The sequence below is a fragment of the Diprion similis genome, chromosome 6, assembly GCF_021155765.1.
Source record: "Diprion similis isolate iyDipSimi1 chromosome 6, iyDipSimi1.1, whole genome shotgun sequence".
In the NCBI taxonomy this organism is placed as follows: Eukaryota; Metazoa; Arthropoda; class Insecta; order Hymenoptera; family Diprionidae; genus Diprion; species Diprion similis.
In genome coordinates this window covers 23,255,315-23,275,577 of record NC_060110.1, presented here as the reverse complement: position 1 = coordinate 23,275,577, position 20,263 = coordinate 23,255,315, and the positions used below count along the sequence as shown (strand labels likewise).

At 40.9% G+C, this 20,263-nt stretch overlaps 1 protein-coding gene across 1 annotated transcript in view; it reads left to right on the top strand.

Moving 5' to 3' along the window:
* LOC124407333 (E3 ubiquitin-protein ligase MYLIP) overlaps nt 1-19,714 on the top strand; it is a 126,896-nt gene extending 107,182 nt beyond the window's left edge. Inside the window, exons 2-7 of the mRNA XM_046883373.1 lie at nt 1,419-1,615; nt 15,562-15,802; nt 17,901-18,070; nt 18,469-18,685; nt 18,821-19,018; nt 19,128-19,714. Coding sequence (XP_046739329.1) covers nt 1,419-1,615; nt 15,562-15,802; nt 17,901-18,070; nt 18,469-18,685; nt 18,821-19,018; nt 19,128-19,466 — 1,362 coding nt within the window. The 3' untranslated portion in view covers nt 19,467-19,714. The remainder of the gene's footprint in view (nt 1-1,418; nt 1,616-15,561; nt 15,803-17,900; nt 18,071-18,468; nt 18,686-18,820; nt 19,019-19,127) is intronic.
* The last annotated feature ends 549 nt before the right edge of the window (nt 19,715-20,263 follow it).

The following is a 20,263-nucleotide window of genomic DNA, read 5'->3' as shown; positions in this document are numbered from 1 at the left end:
TGCCCGGAATGTTGTTTCTGGAATTCAAACCCCGGGATTCAGGTTCTTCTTGTCCCCCCCTTTTTTCTCCATGCGTAATATGCTTCGTTAGCAAATGTCCGTAAATACGTTACATCATATACCATTTGCGTTAGAAATTCAGACGTTATTTTAACACCGGCATATTCGTTATCAAGTTCTCTGTGTAAAACATAAATGCAGCCGGTTTTCTTTGGTTTATCTCGTAACAAGAATAACCCATCGGTCCGTATGTTCTGGATAATTAATGTGCGTATTTAAGGTTATGCGACCAGAAGAAGGAAGGAATTAAAAGGAAGAAAAAAGAAGAAAAATGCGTCCGGATTAGGAGAGCCCCGCGTTTTCAGGCAAAGCGGGTATTTGTTTCATCGCCTCTTTCTCTCTCCCTTCTATATATATATATACGTGCCTCATTTGCTTACACCGGGAACATGCAAGGTGGAAACACCTCTCGGCCCTTGAAAGCCCGCGCATATATACGTCCGACGTGCCCTGTTTCTCCTTTTTCGCCCACCCCCCCTTTTTTTTTTTTCAACTCTCTCAGATGTTTTTACCCCTCCTTTTTTCAAGCAAAAACGTGAGCGAGATAATCTTTTTACGGAGATGGGCTGCCGGCGTACGCTTGAACTGTACCCAACCCAACCCAACCCCATGCCTCCAGGAACTTTCTAAGTTATTGCCGGCAATTTGTTATAGGCGTTTGTTTGGAGGCAGCGTTTTACCGCTGGTTTTCCTGGGAATTAATAAGATAAACGGTTAATTGCTTCGGGAGATGGAAACAGCCGGAGTGCGATGAGGGTTATGTCGTGTAACAAAAATACTTTGGAAAAAATGATATCTAGGAAAGAAGGTGAAAAGGCAGAGGCGATGAAACATCGATTCTTCAATTTCCGATGATGTTGAAGTTAGTAACGTTATCGCAACGAAAGCTTGGACTGAAACAAACAGAAAAAAAAAAAATCAATGTTTTTCAATTTTCGACTTACCGAAGGAGCCAAATTTTAAAAATGTCGGCGTCTTTTGGTTTATTATACGGTTTACTGAATTTCAGACGGTCAAAATTTCCGAAATAACGCTTTTTTTTTTTTTACTTCAACGTGATAATATTGCGGTCCATCATTTTTTCAGAAACAATCCAACCCACGTTCCACTTTTGGTACCTGAACCATAAAAACTGTACGAGCATAAAACACTCTTGCCAACCTACCTCTGATAATGGTCGAGTAAATAAACGTAATATTGAATATTGTCAATAGAATTTTATTTCACCAACCCCTCCTAAAAAATCTGCAAAAAATCCGAAAAAAAGGGTAAAAATCGTTTTACACACCGATTTCCACCCGGCCTTTCTTGCTCTCAACTGCAACGAGTATAATGTTGAATTTTCCGACTGATTTCAGGTCTGCGACTGTCTGGGCATCAGCAAGGAGTGCGACTACTTCGGGCTGAAACATCAGAGCGCGAAGGGAGAAGAGCTGTGGCTAAACCTGAGGAACCCAATCGAACGTCAAACTGGGGGCGGAGTAGCACATCTGAGGTTCGCTCTTCGGGTCAAATTCTGGGTGCCTCCTCACCTGTTGCTGCAAGAGGCGACGAGGTCAGTATCACTTTACCGGCATTTCCGTTTCGGTGGCAAAAAGAAAAAGAAAAAGAAGGGGAAAAAAAAAAAAAAATGAGACAGCGCCCTTCAATTTCCAACATCCGAGACAATTCCTCCGGGGCTAGATCCCCTTTGAACTGATTCGGTGCGAAATTTTCTCAAACTCCACTCTTGGCGAAATGTAAAACACTCTCGCATTCTCGTCACGAGAGGTGTTTTATATCCCTCTTAAAGCACCGTCGAAAGATGATCCTTGCATCAGGACCTCTCTCAAAGCGGTGTGTTTTTTCTCGGAAGGCTTGTGATTGGATTCGTACGGGGTTTTCATCCCTGTTATAACCGGCAGGAATACGGTGGGATGATCCTTGTGTCTACAGGGATCTACACTCGGGGAGCCTTCGGGTGGTTGGAAGACTTTTTTCTTCGCTCGCGTTTGATCCCATCAGAAAGTGATGATGGAAGACGATGAATTTCTGGTAGATCGGGATCCATAGGGTGGATGAAACTTACTTTAGACTGAAAATTGTCTTGTCGTTAGGTGAGACGAAGTGCCACTTGTACTAGTCTCCCCGTCAATTGGTGTGACAAAAAATTAGGCAGGGTGTAAATCGAATTCATCAAGTTACACTGAGTAACGAGGATGAAATTATACGGAGCGGAGACGTCGCGGAAAATTTGTGAAAAGTAATGAAAAAGGTCCTTCAGCTCAGGTGAAACAATAAGGAACATGCACTTGTTATGCAAATCCGTATAGACAAGCTGGGGAAACAATCAACCATTTAGCGATACCGCAATTCCATGGAAATTTCAATCAAGCAGAGAGGCAGAAGAATTCTTCAAAGTATATAACACAAACAAGGAAATGAAATACCGCAGAAGCAGGCAATCAAGCCGTGTCCGAAGCATCTTTTGTTGATTGTACAAGTCCTGATTGGTGAGGTAAGAGGATTCCAAGCTACAGATTGGTGCGTTCTTCTTCATCTCTCACAGTTGGCCTTCAGTCGCTTTTCTGTATCCCATAACCAAAGTCCATATCATTGTCTTTAATTAGATAATTTTTACGGCGAATGTTACGAGTATTCGACTACCAATTACAAACATCTTGATCGCTTGTAATCAGTGAGCAGAGTTCAGGAAAACGAAGAAACGTTGGCAAAGTTTTTGGGCATGCGCGTTCTTTGGAGAAATACACACCGACTAGGGATTCCGCGATGTGCAAAGGTTGATCGATTCGTCCGACGAGAAATGGTCCATCCTCTAATCTACCACCGCTCAAGAAACAGTCATAAAACCCTTCGGAGGTTAGGGAGGTGGATTGCTTTGAACCGAAAATGGAACGGAGGACGTCGAGGCGTTTTAGAGGAGGTCTTTGAGGCGGATTTGGTTTCAGGCCCGAGGCGAGGTTTTTCGAAGCCTCTCCGCGGCCTAATTTCGAATCGTACCAACTCCCTGTTTCCTTGAAGAAAGAGGAAGATAAAAGAGGAAGAAAAAAGCACAGCGTGGCGCTTTCTTCGTCGGTCGAATTCCGCGGATATTCCAACGTGAGGGGCGACCGCTTTGCTCCGATGTTTTATTGCACGGTTTTGTTTGTCCAACGCTCTGACTATACATATAGCACCGGGTAACGAAACGGTTCTTTAAACATCCCAACGGAAATTACATTTCCATCCTAGAGTCCCTTTTTCCTTACGCTACAGCCTTACTTTCAGACGACGACTCGAGACTTACCTTCTCCATCAGCCAAACGAGGAAAAGGGTCCCCCAACTTTATTTCTATTTTTTTTTTTTCACCGACCCCCATCGCTCTTTCTCTGAACACGGCAAATGCATGCACAGCTTCATTTCGACTACGATATATCGTCTGCTTGTGCAAACGGAAATTAGGTCACGTTGGACTGATAGGTAAATCGGTTATCGATCAAACCGTGCTCTTCTTTGTATCGGGAGAACCGAATTCCAAGTTTCCAGATGCGGAAATTGCACCGCGTTTTCCAATTTCAACGTTTCTCCAAACCTGATCCAGCAATTTAGTGCATCATGAATACGGTCCGTCTTTCCTTCGCACGTACAACGATCTCCGAGTGAACTCTAACGAAATTACACTCTCATCTCTTGGAAACCCGAGCTTCGGATACAGGAGCGAAGAAGAACCGACAGACGAGAAATGGAGCCACAGCGCATAGCCTTCGTGTAAAATTAATCCGATGTGGGACCAGATTTAATTACGTTACAGCCTGGAAATGGCTCGTGGCTCTTAGGGAAAGGACATAGCGATAGTGTTTAGGAGACCCAAGAAAGGACACCGCGGTCCAAGTCTGTCTGAAGTCTGTGGAGGACCACAACATTTGGAGTATCGTTTTTTCGTTTCTCGTGCGGTAGGGATTCGGACCTTGGCCTGAATTTCAAATTCAATATCATGGTGCGATGGCTTTTACGTCTCGATTTTAGTAGGCACTCGGGCAGCTCCTGCGGCTCCATATTCCAGTCTCTATTTTTATGATTCTACTCCTCGATCCGATCCTCTCAAGGTTTAACTAACCGAACGTTGCACGGTTGACCAGCTGACCATCGAGGCGTGTGAGCACCTAGTCACCCTCGAATGTATTATGTATCACATAGCCACACACATAGTCCGATTCAGGATGAGTCAAACTCACGGATATTCGACCATCGCTTTTCGCCTCCACCCTATGCACCCCCTGATGTACATTTAATCGCGACCCCTTTCCATCAACGCTGAAGTCTTGACGCGTGAGCAGTAGAAACGAATTCTCACAGCGCTTGCGGATTTGAATTTGAATTTGCATTTGCATTTGAATTCGTGCGAGAATCATTCCCGCCCCTCATACCAACCCCCTCTAATTTTATTGAGAGGTCTTTTGAGTCGACTATATACTGCAAAGCTACGTTATACAAGGTGACTAATTGCTGAAGGAGATGCTTTAGGCCACATTTCGAATTTCCTTTCAAAGACAGCTTTCGACTCTAGAAAGTCAGTTGAAGACTGAAAGTTTGTACGATTATAATTCGAACTGCGATAAACGACCAGGCGGTCAATTTACACTGTACACCCCCTGTCGTTCGACGTATGAACCTGGGTCTGCGGGCTCTGGATGTGTTTGTGAAAGCTGCAAATGATGAATAAAGTCGACAAACCCTGGACGAACCCTGGAAACCCTGAAACCCTAACCGATGGACGTTGACCCACAACTATCCAAAACCATGAGGATGACGTTAGTAACGTCGTTGACTTTAACGATGTCCGAAATTTAGTAAACCATGATAAAAGAATCTACTCTTATTTATCAAAAGCCAACTCTTTTAAAACCATTATAAAATTGCACGATAATGATATTTTCCCTGACGTTTCGTTTCCCCTTGATGGGAAATCCTGTTTGTTGCTGGTTGAGCAATACCTCCCCCCTCAACCCTGAAGAACTTGCGACATGCTTGATATGCAACGACTCGTGTGTATATAAGCTCGAGCTGCCAGATATTATATGTGTACACGTTTCGGCCATAAGCAGTGAGTTATAAGCGATATTTTTCCCTGACTCCTCTCCAACTTGACCCGATGGATGGAAGTAAGAAAGGTAGGAAGGAAGGAAGGAAGGAAGGAAGGAAGGAAAAAAGAAAGCTGCTAGCCAAAGTCCTCTTCTTTCCGCCTCTGCTTCTCTTTTTCTCCTTCAGTTCCCTCGAAACTCGCGGTCGAGGGACATTCAATGGAATATCTTCATCGGTCGGAGGCCGAGAGCCAGTCGGGGGTGGTTGGAATATGCTGGGTGGACAGTAAAAACACTCGAATTCACTCTGGAATGAAAAAGATTGGCAAAAGAGGATGAGGATCAGCGAAGAAACGTTACAGAGAAACGAGAAAGAGGGTAGTGATATAAATCAGAGGCTATTACAGCCCTTTTTTTTACCCCTTCTTCCTTTTTTACCATCGCGTATCGCCGCCCCGGGAACAGAGCTGCATTCTCAATATTGGGCAATATTCCGAAGGTACCATTGCGCAGTCTTCTTCTTCTCACTACCATGCCTGACGCAAGCAGTTCTTCGCAGCCGTAAGAAAATCTCTTGGCAAGCGAAAATCTATGTCTGTCTATACATATATTATGTACTTCAGGTATGCTTCAGGCCCATTAATATCTCGATATAACCTGTATCAGGAAACCAGCTCGTTTCTTTCATTCGACACTACAGGTTGTATCTTCTTACAACGTGCTGCTGATGCCAAATAATACATTCGTTTTTGCCATTCAATTCTATTCGGAATTCTAATTTTCCACCCAAGAGCGTCGGTATAGCCTATAAGTACCCAACAACTATGAGGCTGGCCTTCTAGCTCTCACGGCTTATCGGAAAACTTCTAATTCTATCCCTCGATTCACCGCCGAAGAGGAGGATAATCCTCGGGTATAATCGAGAATGGAGGGGGGGGATGAGAAAAAATTATCCACACCCACTGAGTTTAATTGGGTTCTTTTGGGTTAGTCGGGTCTTTTTGAGTCTAATTGTCCTTTTCACGGTGGTAGGTTTAACTCGGATTTCAACATTCGTTCAATCGTGTTTTGTACTCTTTTTCGGCTTCATTTGTAACCACGATACGAGAGACCATTTTTTTGCAGGTCGTTGAAGATTATCATTGTGGATATATGGATGTATATATATGTATATATATATATATATATATATATATATATATATTCGCCAATTCTCTTTCTCTCACATTTTCGATTCGTTCTTTCATTTTGTTGTAGATTCTGCCCGATGTTATGGACCCTGACGTTTATTATCGACGAAGGTTTTTTTTTTTCTTCTAATTTATAGATGTAACAGACAAAATTTATTCTTATGCTAAACAGATTCTTTAATACGTGAATAAATTTTCAATACAGAACAAATAACCCAGACTATTGTTGGAGCACGCTTCTGAATTTGAGTCAAGATTAAAAATTACCATTCCTTGGAACAACGATAAACGAATACGAAGAACTGCTCATTCCGAAAGGAAGGTTGAACGTACATAACAAAAGGTCACAAGCTTGTCGATGTCTCAGGTGTAATTGCTAGATCGAAAACGTGGCTTGTAGTTATTATAAATATTCATTTCATTAAGAACCTTTTTCTTTTTTTTTGTTAGTTGACCGTACACTTGCAAAATAATCTACAAGTATACTGTTCGTTTTATTAGTCATCATCTATTTTGCATAAATTAGGATCAACTCGTTTATTTGGCAATCTATAATGATTTGAATTAGTTTCAATATTCCGCTACAATCTAAGATTAGAATAGCCTGAAGTATTACAATTTTTTCATTCGTTTCTTTACTTACTTTTTTTCCGTCAGTTACAAATCGCAGATTTTCGGACACGGACTTTCCGCTCCGGGATCTGAACGGGAACAATCCGCACTGTTATAACGACGAAAAAGCGGTCTGGGAATGATAGGCTTAATTAATTTTCTCCCGAAGCCGGTTCAACTCCACCGCCCATTTCTCTCTTGTATGAGACAATCGACCGCGTAGGGAACGACACGAATTACGAAGATTTACGAGATGGAATATCCTTCCTGGTTGAAACATCTTGCCGGTACGTGTATCGGCGTTCCCTTCCTTTATAGCACGTGTCTTCTCCTACCGCCGCTCGCGTAGCAATTTGATATCCGTATGAGGAGGAGGAGGAGGAGGAGGAGGAGGAGAAAGAGGACCAACCGCGGTGCTGGCTTATGAGTTATGCCTCACGTGTGTCAGACCAACCGTTAAGCGCGGAATCGACGGTACCGGAAGTACGAGGATCCCCGAATGTCACGCTGAAAAAACCTCGACTTTTGCACACGAATTAAATTAGATCCAAATTAGTAGGATCAGGCATCGACATTCTTCCTTGGTAGGTATTTCGATGCGTTTTTGAAACACCTCCAACAACCATCTGGTCCATGAACTTCCGCGGAAACAATCGTTGGCAAAACTTTCCTCAAGATTCAACCCGACTTCTCGGTATATTATACAGCGATGCGAATATTGAACAGCCACCTTGCTTCACCCTGTTGAAAAGCATTCAATCAAGTCGGCTGATGTGACGTTGACGAGATAACGGAAACCTCAGAGTTATCCGTTTAATTAAACTGTGCATCTGAAACCGTCGTGACGAAAAGTACCTCGTGGGTACCCAGCTGCTAGATCTTCGTAGATAAATTCCGAGTCTATTCACACCTGGTTGGTTAACTAGACAAGCGTTGAAACGGGGAGACTGAAAGTGGATTTCTGTGGACGTCGGAGCCTCGCAGCTCGCTTCCTCATTTACTTCCACAGATAGCGGATTGCTGTTTGAAACCGACGTAGCTGATGCTTATCCTCCATCTCCAGCGTTTGCATATTACACGAGGATCCTACAGGAGGCGGGCAGTGCAGCGATTGATTGATTCTGATACGAAATTATTCATCATTACTTCTGAAGAATTCGAAAGCTTTAATCCTAGTACGTTGTAGATGAAGTTAGAGGAGCTGGGAGAAGGATCAAAAACTTTTTCAGATCTTGTGGTGCTTTTAAGTTGCCAGACGTGAGGAAAACTCATCTCGTGTTTTTGCGTGTGTTCAAATTCATACAATACATGAAAATGAAATCGTTACTTCCATCTGTAATGCTTTAAAAGGCTGCGAGGAGGAGAAAAAATTACTCCAGGAACATCAGCGAGAGACGATTCAATTGAATGGAAGCTTTCCTCCGACGAAAGTGCAGTAATGAGAAAATTGTGAAAGTAACCATTAGCGTTACGTTTTCTTTTTCAATTTCTGTCTAATGTTCTCTCCAGGGTAATTTCGTTATTCAATTAATCGAGGTATGGATTATCTACTAACACTTATACTGCTCTCTCTGTCTCTCTCTCTCTCTCTCCCCTTTTCACGAGATCGAAGTGACGGTTCCGCGTCGCTAAATCGAGTGAATTACCGACACTCTCTGAACGCGATATTTCGTTTCTTGGAATTACTTGTATATATCGTTTCGAAAACTCTTTTACTTCCGTCACACCCACCACCACCACCGTTATGAATACGTGAGTAAGTATCAAGTTTGAAGGCCAGACGGCACCAACGATCATTTCGAAGTCCGTGCGGATCGCTGGTGTGGCAAAATACACTGGATTTATTCCACCGGGACAAAAAATTACTTTTAGGGTTCAAACAGCGAGTGATACCTACGTGTCTCACCAACGCCGTTCAGAAACTCGAAGCCATCCGGACACGTAGTTTGAAGTTTTCAAATTTTATACTTTGGTGTAGCGAAATCGAGTTTGGGAACGACTGGGTCGAACCCTCAGCTCCTTTTTCTGCATTACCTTAACAGTCCTGTGCGATCCGGCCGTCCTTCATGGAGGATCGAGGATCCTTGTGTACGAACAAAAATCCCCCGGAGCTGTTGGGTCGTGACAAACTTCTCTCTGAAGTTAGTATCGCGTAGCCACGTTTACAGCCTCCGACCTGCAACCGTAAATTACAACAAGCGATATCAACTTTGATTAACTCATTGGGCGCCGGTGTTCGGTTGGGTCCGGTTAGCCTCCCTCGAGGGCGTTAGAATTTAGTATCTATGTAAACTACCGGTGAATATGATCCGGTGCTTGACCAGTCGTGCGGACCAACCTCCATACCGAGGGTTCTGAAGTGCCGAGTCCCAGACTTGGAAGCACCGGCACAGGTGGCCACAGTCCCGAAGTTCACTCGCTTCGCACCCAGTCAATGGTTTATCGAATCTCAACCGTGACCGGAAACCCAGGCGTCTTAAACCTCGCTTCTCTTGCCACCCTGATAGCTGACCGATGCTCTGGGTACTCGGCGACGATGATGGCGTTGGTCACGACGCGTAACGACCACCCAGAGTTGAGACGTGAATACTGGTTGGACCTAATCTAAGACTCATTGTGAGTATCCGCGCATATTCGTCGACGAAACTTGTCGCCCCCAAGAAGAAGGTCCAGATAGTTGAGCTTAAAATGCCAAAGAATATGAACACAGGGAATACTTGCTTGAATCTTGAACCTTTTACCACACGCGTTGTTGGACCTCAACTATGGATTGGATTGTGTATCAGTGCTGATATGCAACGCGCAATGCATGATGGGAATAGTCATTCCTCTTGATTTAGATGAGGCTTATCGTCAGCTGATGAATATGGAGGATCGCGATTACGAAAGAATGAGGCAGCCCCGGGGGTACGGGGGAAGGGAAAAGCTGATGTTGAGGCGGAAAAGGAGGAATAAGAATCGGTAGGGCACAATGGAAGGTGGAGGGAGGCCTCGATGGAATGACATTTACGCACGGGCACGCTCCAAAAGGAAAAGGCGCCGAAGGTGAAAGGTGACGGAGCGAAGGTGTCGGCAGCTCGTCGTCAGTGGCGCCGATTTTCACCACCACTACGAACACCTTATTCGCTCGGTGAAGATTATTAGGCGGAGCCCCTCGGCTCTCGTTATTCGAAATCACGTCGTAGAATTTTTCCCGCGTTCCCTGCCTTATTTCCCGTCGAGTGAGCCCTCGAAAACCGACCCTTTTCATAGATCGGAGCTGCAAGGGGTGGAGGGGGAGGCGTTTTTGTCGGAAACTAAATCCGCGAACACTTCCATTTTAAAAACCTTCCGCAAAGAGTCGTTTTAAATCTGATACAGGCTGCGTATCACACCTGAAGGGGAAACTTCATCGTAACGTGAACTTTGGATTTAATTTAATCGCCATTCCCTCCCTCCATTTTTTTTTTTTTTTTTTTAATTTATTTCGGAGCTGGGATTCGATGATCTTAACGGAAAACCACATTAGGCATCCGATTTGATAATGGACTTCAACTTTAAACCGATAATGGTAATGGACTTTGAATTTCGGCTACGGTAATAATTACAACGAACGAGTCACACGCGAGGCCATTAGCTGTAGGTATAGTGTTGCTTCACAGCAATGTCAAGCAGCTGTTTTCGCCTTGCTAAACGTGAAACGAGACCCAACTAACTTCGAATCGAATAAATATACGAGTTTGTTACCTTGGGAGCGTTGGAATTGATGGAATAAAAGCGGTGAAGAGTATGGGCATGAGTATTTTTGTATCAAAAGTTACGTGGCTTGACAGTTCAAGCGAGAGAGACGGACACGCGCGGCTCATTCATTATTCAACATGTCCGCTCTGCGGGTGCTTGTGCCGATCTACCTGTTGGGCTTTATTGTCTTCTATTTACAATGGAAATGTTACTACGAGTCTGTGTGTCTACTTTATAAATTGCGTTTCGCTGTCCGTGTATACCGATGCTTGCGAGAAAGCAAGAAAGCTTGCTAAAGAAGAAGAAGAAGAAGAAGAAGAAGAAGAAGTAACGCAAGCTTATCGATTATTCAATAACCATTGCGAAGTCATAAGTTGATTCACGAAATTTTAACTTAAAGTAAAAGTCATCGTATCGCCGCTAGCGGATGCGGTGAAACGTGAATTATTCACGTATGTATAATTATTCGTATCAAAAAGCGGGATCGCGTAACGCGGTTATACAAACGAAGACCAAGGTCTGTTTACCGGTGAAACTCACCACCCTTCATACCAACGTGAATCCCAAAGTGGCTACATTTAGCTTTATACGTACGCGTATAATGTATTATATACAGGAAAATTAGATTAACCCAATTCAGCGATAAATCTCGTTAGCTTTCATCTCGTCACATGTCTCTAGGTGTAATTGAGAAACTTGCCCTGAGGAAATTTCTTCACCCTAATTACTGCTATCGGATTGCAAGAGACTAAATGAAACCACGCGTGAAATAAACCGAGCGGAAAATTGTAAACTGATTATTCGCTCCGCGACGCGAATTAGAATATATTCCTTTTTTTAATTTTATTTTCTTCTTTCGTAACATCTTCATCAGTGATTTTCTATTATTTAGTTCATTTCACATTCGTCAATCGTGCGATGGGTATTCATTTTTTTAATCTCCTGTCATGCTTTTACGTAGAAACAATTTATCTCCGTTCTGTAACCGAGGTGTCGTTGGTATTCTTCACGTATTGCAATTCTACACCTGATCGCAATAAAACGCGCGGAATCGGTAATCGATACGCCTCTGACATTTCGTGAAATCTTATGCAATTTATAAACGAAATACCTGCAACCTGTGTTTCACCATTTTGTATGTAAAAAGATTTGGAAAAAAATTGCAAGGAATATTGCAAACGTTTGTTTAACTTGCGATCCGGTAAAATCTTTACAGAACTCACTTGGTCTAATCATCTGAAATTTTAATCCTTCGCTACGAAATTATAACGCGAAACGTGGATTTCGTATAGCTATCTTAACGGATAATTGGACGGAAGTTACTCGGCCAGAATTTCAAACACGAGGGTGAAAAACTTGCTTCACTGCTGGCTTGAGTGTAAAACAACAGCCGAGGAATTCCGCGTACCTACTCCTATATAATATACACATAGGGCAATGGGTGTTTAATTTTGCACCCCGTGTTCCCAGAACCGCGAATTGAGAGTTCACCCTCATTTTCCGCGAACCGAATACAAACGAGATGTATTGTAATTTATGTCGAGAGAAAATCTTCCGGGGAAATATTTCCCTGTAAACACTAATTACACGTAAAATGAATAATTATAGGGAATGAATTACCCGCGAAGGGGAGGGTAGGTGAAAAGTAGACCCGGGATATTCATCACAATCATCCTAAGCCCGGTATGCAGGCTTTACAACGTAAGCTTCGCTTATTTTCTACAGCCGGACATATTGTTCGAATAAATTTAGCCGGTATTCTTTTTATTTCGAACGGGATAAAACCACCGTCCCGGAAAATTGTTTTCATCAAGACAACAAATTTTTTTGCTGCTACCCCTGCGGTAATTGTGTAAACGGGAAGATAAATTGTGTACTTTGAAGGTGTTCATAGCGTAAGAATTCTTATCATCATTATTATGGAGTCTTGGATTTTCTTTTTGTAGAATTTTAAGAACATCATCGAGATGCAGGGTCACGTATTTACGGAATTGCATATACATATAACGGACAAAAACTTATTTGGTTGAAACACAAGTCAAGACTATCAGGTGAAGCGAACGTTCGATTTCGAGTTCTGAAATAATTTTTGCTGGTAAGAATATTACACGCAAGTTTGATTTTCATTTTTTATTTATACTTTCGATGCATTCTTGATAGTTCATCAGAATATGTTGCAGAATGTCGGAGGTGTCCTGGTGCATTTGGTAAACGAAGAATCGAGGTGATTTTAATCCCGGTTTATTTTTATTTTATTATTATTGCATTATTATTTTCGGAAAATGCATTATCCGCTGCTGCACTTTTGCAGCTGGAAAAGTTGGAAGCTATTCGACAGCTGCTACTTGATGCGAGCAGTTCGTAACTCACTTGCTGTGTGCTGCTGGAGGATAATTGCGAAAAGCAACAATGCGGAAGCAATGCTCGAAGGTTCGGAGTTTGAGTTGGGAGCTCTGAGATTTTAGTTCATGCCTTGTGCAAGCTTGGGCAAAGCCCGACTCAAGACACTCAAATCGCGAACTATTCAAATTGCACCCCAGTTTCTCCTAGAAATATCGCGAATACCTCGAGGAGAGCAGAGCGTCGCTTATAATTGTCGGCATCCCTTCGTCGTTTCTGTTTGCTTTATTGGAGTTGGACTTGAAGACTGGAAACATTGATTGACAGAAGGACCAGAATTATATCGAATTTTCATAGATCTATGCAAAAAACTAACTCGCAAAATTTTAAAACGCGGAAAGTCCGATATTGAAAATTGTAAATTTATATCGAAAGATCAAAATACAGAACAGGAAGATCTAGGATCTGTATACGATTTTCTGACGATTCTATAGTTTGGCATTCTATGGTATGTTCTGACATTTCTATTCTTTTACTTCTCCATAGTTCGAATTTCAAAATTTTTAAATTCTATGAATTTAGTTTTCCACTTTTTTAAAGATTTTAAAGATAAGTTATATATTTATACCCCCACTCCTGTATTGCGCCGTTTTTCAAGAAGAACGAAACTGCGATCTTGAGGATTCATGTTTTTAGGGAAAATCGTTATCTCGAAATTTTATTAGCATTCTAGTATAAAATTATTATTTGTTTTTCCGTTTTACTCAATTCATTCTAGTCATATTATACGAAAATATATCGTCCCAATCTATTTCCGATTCGATTACTCATCATCCCGTCTGAGAGGTCATATTGAGAAGAGGGACTAAAAAATTCCGGTCGCCAATCAAGCCTGGCGAGCAGAGGAGAATCGGCTCAATATAATCCCGGGCACTCCTTGAGCCTTAATTCCACTTTGGCAGGTACTTCATAAGCTGCAAAACGTTTGATGAAAAATCTCGAAAACGTCTAGCCTCGGGGTCGAGATGATGATGAGCAGCTTCGAGAACACTTCAAACAGATTGTTTTCTTCTTCTCCCTCTGTTTCGGTAAAGTCGTTAGAAGGTTGATTTACGTATTTTTTTCATCTCATACTTCATCGACTTGCATTTGGCAGCTTCTTTTTTTTTTTTTTTTTTATCTATCTCTCTATCTCGGACTATTTTTAGACCAGTTTTAATCCTCTGGCAGTATAGAATTTTACCGTGAGCATAAATTCAACTTATAATTTCGTCTAGCCTTATAGTCAAGTTGTTGAAAAGTTTTCTCATAAAAATTTCACGAAGGTGGTGGAAAATGAAGGGAAGAGAGAAGAGAAGAGAAGAGAAGAGAAGAGTGTGCCGAGTGGCAATTCTGAATTATTAATTTCGCATAGTGAGTCCCTCGAGGAAAAGGACTCGGGAGGGAAAGTAAAGGCGATGCGAAAATTTGCCGCACGGTGGAATATCGCTATAGAATATCTATTTCAAGCATCAATTATTCCCATTCCGCGGGAATATTATTTGCGTCTCGCCGGTTATTCCAGCCCGAAGGAATAATTAGGTGGGATTTACGTGTGCGAATACCGCTTATGTAATTTATATTTTATATGTACATACATCGAGGTTCCATGACCTACTTATACCTTCGGAACAAGCCTATAATACACGAAATATTATGTGTTTATATTAAACTGCAAGGAGCGACGAAATGAGTGGAAGATCGATTACCTCCACCACCTCCGAGCGCTGTAGATTTTAAATATTATTAAAAAGTAACGATCGTTACTGTAGATGCCCTGCAGTTCATACCAAAGTACCTATAATCATAACCTCTCCTACGAATCGATCTGGCGGAAAATCTATAGCGACCTCTTTCTCTTTGCTGCACACGAAGTTTGTTAATACTCGGTCCTTTCACCTGGGAAACACCTCTGAAAATAAAATTCACGTGAAGAAAATTTACTCATTTTATATGAAACGAAAATATAGCTATAGATCGTAATAAGTTTAAGGTGTGATGAAAAAAATGCAGAAAAAAATTGGTTTCATACCATGAATCATTTTAGGGTTCACTTATTGAAAACTCCTACAGAATTGAGTCTTGACTATACTGATGATTTATTCAGCTGTTACTCATTTTGTTACTCAATTCAATAAAACAATTTTGGAAATTTACGGTGTAACGGATAATTTAATCGTGGTAATTAATTATTAGCGCTGATTATATGCTTGATTTGACTACATTTCATACAACAAATAGATTTAGTAAACTGTATGAATCATTGTGCTAGAATCTGCCGGAAGGAGATTCATTAATGTGATGAAATCATGAAACTATAACTACTTAAAAAAAAAAAATCACGGAATCAATATCGAGATTTCGTATATAAACTTACAAGCACATTTCGTTCCATAAATTTTTGTTTACAATATTGGAAACAATTTTCGTCGTACGTATATATCGAAACACTTCTACAAATTGATTATAAAGCAATGGGTTTTAATTTGTCGCGAGCCTAGTGCAGCCATGCTTAAAGTACGTGACTTTCTCATTTCAGACATCAATTCTACCTCCACTCCAGACTGGAACTTGTCGAGGGAAGGTTGAAGGTGTCGGATTGGGCATCGGCCGCATGGCTCGTCGCGTTGATCGCCCAAGCCGAAGGCGGCGATTACGACGCTTTAAAGCCACCGCATGCGATTTACTCTCAGTGCTGTCAGATCCAGCCCAACGAGCCCTGTGACCCAAAACCGCATGATTTTCTGCATCAGATCGTGCAGCAGCACAAAGATATCAAGGTGAGGAGAAATGTTTAGGATAGCTGGGGACTAAGGCTCTTCAAACAAATTATATTAATAAACACAGTTGGCTTTTTCTACACTCTCGCGAAAATGGCCACTCACCAATTCGAAAGTGTAGAACTTTTACAAAATGCGAGTTTTATCGCGACATTACGGTATATATCTGTATACAATGTTTTGCAAGTAATTACTGTAATTTAACGACGGACAAACGTTAATAATTGTATGAAAAATATTACACGTTTCGTCGTTTATGTTCTAACTCGTTGCGAAATTAGCGTGAATTTTTTCTTTTTTTTCTTTTTGCTTTTATTCTGCTTGAGTCTATTCAAGATCTGTTTAAATAAGCATTCTCCTTAATCCAGTACAAATTTTTTCTTTGAAGTCCTTGAATTGACCTGTAATACACGTCTCCATCTGTTGATTTTTGTTACGTTTTTTTTAAGAATCAATGTAATAGTATTTTGAAAATTAATTGCAAAATCCTATATGTGTTAATATATGGATTTTGAAAAAAGTCTATTATTTATCGCTGGTATCCATTTCCTGATTGTGTTGAAAAAAATAACCTGTCATAGCTACATTCTATTTCGTATATATATATACTTGTCGGATTTGGCGCAACTTTTTTTCTTTATGATTCGTAAGTAGTTACGCAAGTAGTCTGTTTGAGCAAGGCCTTTATTAGCCTTGTCTATGTTACTCGCAATATGTATGCGAATTTATAATAAATATGTCTGCGTACCTCAGCGCCAGAAATCGGTTTCATCGTTTTTATTGCACATTGCGTTTGACCTGTGATTTATATATATATATATATATATATATATATATATGCGACTACGGAATTTGCAAATCCGTCCGACATGTGAGCTCGGCATAACCGAGTGGGTGAATCGTATCGCATGAATTCCATTAGAGAGTCATATAGGAATCCCAAACTGCTCGATACAATCGAGTCCATAATATTGAGCGGCAAGCGAGGGTATAAAAAGGTCGGCAAAGTGGGGAAATTTTTACGGGAGGGTCGTAATGCGGGGGTTAAAGTGCCGGTAAACGACCAGTTAAATCGGATGATAATAGTACCGGTTAATGGCCACAGCGGTATTGTCATAAGCATAATACACCAAAACAGCAATTTACCGGTACATTTATTCTGTAGAGGTGCACGCCCTTAACAAGAAGGATGCAGAAAGTGTAACAGGGTATATTCTAAGATCTCGTTATAATAGGGTTACAGAAAACAAAGAAAAAACTATTTTTCAAAGACCTAGTGATCGTAACTCGGCCGCGTTTTCGTTTGAATTAAGAACGAATGAAAAAGGTTACAGATTTTGTCTCTACGATTCTTTAATTTGTTTATTTGCATTTCGAATTGGTCCAGAATATGAGAAATTATTCACGATTTCCGCTGCCGAAAATTCTGTCAATCTGCTCTCCGAAAGGAAATTTTATTTGACAATAACTGTAGAAGTTGATGTATACTCGGGATATGCAACTTTTTGTTGAATAAGAACTGTTAGTTGTAGGCAATTATGTCAATCAATTGTTATGGATCAGGTCTTTAAACTTGTATAACATTAAGGCAGCCCTAATTTTTTTATATGTTTCTATATTAAAAAATGTAGAATTTTTATGTGCCAGAAAAAAACCTGATTTTTTGGGGATAAACACAGTTATACAATGAATTTAAATAGAAAAAAAATACAATATAAACTTACATTGATATGGATATTTATTACGAATCGAAATACGCATTTTTGAGAAAAGTTTATAGCTTCAGTCGTCTTTATAACATTTTGACTTTGTGTTTCTTATATTCATAGTAAATTTTATTGATTAAAAACCTGAACAAAATGACTACATAATTAGCTCAAGCTCAAGCTGCCACAATTTTGCTTTGTACATTAAAAAAGTTGTAAAATTGACTAGTTCAGAGGTACAAAAAGTCGGCTCTTCAAAGTCTTCGGGGACTCATTCGGAATCTGACATCGAATTAGAAAAATTTCAGATCAAGAATCAAGTATTCTAGGTTGAAGTTACAGAGGTGTTTATTGCAATCTTCTTGTTTCAAACGTATTTATTATTTCCCCAGGGAATGAAGGCATCCGCCGCCGAGTACTGGCTCTTGAAAGAAGTGTCTAACTTGGATACATTCGGCCAAGAGATGTTCCACAGCAAATTCGCCTACAATGGTGTTTCAATGATCGGCGTGGGGCCCCATGGAATCACCGTATACCGTGGCTCGGACGAGGAGACCCAAAAGTGCGTATTTGCGTATTCTAACAGCTAATTACACGCTTCGACGCAGTTTTCATATATTTTGCCTTGCAAGGTATCTTCGCTTCTTTCCCTCAGTTAGTAATACTCATTATACGCGATAATTCATCCCTTATGATACTTCATTTCATCGCTAGAGGCAGCACCAACCGTTCCATAATTCTACTGTGATTCCCTCGCATCAGCTCCACCGGTAAAGACGAAACACTTCATCTTATCTCCTGTAGATAAAACATAAGACATTTACTTTATATATCTTATTTAGGAGATTTCTTTCTCGTCGAAGCCCATAGGAATATTTTCAGTCAATTGATTTACTGCTTCGCTGATCTTGCCAGCAATTTAGTTTCCATGATTGATAGTTTTTTACTTCTTTGTTTCAGCATCCCGTATACAGCGATTCAAAGCGCCATGTCTCAACGTCGTATGTTTCATCTGGTTTACTTATCCCTTGACGGAGTGGAAACGTCGTTGAATTTCAAATTGGACTCAAGCCAATCGGCGAGTGGATTGTACAGGGCAATCACCGAGAAACATGCCTTCTATAGCTGCGAAACGGTCAGGAGCGCCGTTACTGCCCAGTTCATAAGAGACTTGAAGGTAATTCAAACTGTATATAAGGCATATTTTCAGTTCTCAATAACCTGGTGAGATCAGTATTCGATCTATATTTTTGTAGAACAACGGAACGTCTGGATTGAATAATAAGAATACTAATAACTCGTTTGATTACAGGGAACAATTATTTCAATATTTAACGAGGATTCAACGCTGGGTAAAAAGTACGTCTTTGACATTCGTAGAACCTGTAGAGAGGTGTACGACAATGCTCGACGAGCTCTTTATTGCGAGGCAGCGAATATCGGTCTACCGGAAGAGAGTCAGGTCATAGATAGGCACGATTGCGGAGATTGCGCCAATCCTAAATGCAAGGTAATCCCATTGTGGCCACACATCTCTCTGACTGAGTTTCTTTCAGTTTGATAAACAATGTCGTATGGTTCTCGCTTTATTCTATTTTCTCTTTTCTCACTTCACACAGGAATCACGAGAATGCTTGACGAGACTTCTGGATGCGATGCTTTGCAGAATTTGTATGGATCGCAGTTTGGATACCGCCTTGTTTCCCTGCGGCCATGCCGTGGCTTGCTTGGAGTGCGCCAGACGCTGTTCACGCTGTCCCCTCTGTAGAGCAGACATCGATCACTGTCGTACGATTTATCTACCGATCGAACTGACCCATGTGGATAAACACAATTTCAAAATGTCCTCAGAAGTGGTCGGACCAACGTTCAGCGTCAAATCATCTCCAGAAGAAATGATCAGTGAGAGAATCATCGCGAATGACGACAACATCAATAACAATAATAGCAATATTTGAGAGCGCCGCGCAAGGCGTAGATTCAACGCCTTTCAAAATTTTTTTAGAATTTTCACGTGCAGGATTGAGAGGATATATTAAGCGGACAGGAAGCAGCGTCCAAAGTCTTGGTGGGCAAGGTCTGCGTTGTCGTTTCCTGGTCGATTCGGGATACGTGTTACCAATTTCTTTGAAAGAGAATAAATTTCCGATCCTGTGAATTATTTTTTTTCAGTTTGAAGCCTGATCATCATCGGTTAGTTTTTGTTTTGATAATAACGAAGAAATCTTTGCGCGAGTATCAGCATGCTTAACAAAATCTTAAACGATATATCGTGGTATGCAATATTCCCAATTTTGTATTTGATTTTATGTGATTGTAAGTGACGGAACACCTGCATCCATGCTATTGGTTATCGAGTAGAAGCACAGCATTAAATTGACGAGGGAAATAAATTTTTTTTTACAATTTCTTAACAGGGTCGTTAAAATGTTGAATGCGTGATTGCAGGCGCGCGTATCTTCTCAATTTCGAAATATAAATAAAAACTGTACAAATATATTATATATCGAATGACAATATTTTACCTTCATTTCGTGAGTTTTCGGATCTTACCGACTCAGTCCTATTTTCGAAGTTTAACGTGTCGAGTCTTGGAGAAATTCGGTAAAGAGTAACACAGAGAAAAAAACGGTCTAAAATAACGGCACTTACTTTTAGTTTACCTTTTTCTTTTCTCGTTTTTTTTTTTTGGTATATCCCACTTAAGGAATTATTTTTCTAAAAACATCTGTGTTTGTCTTTTCATTTAATCGCG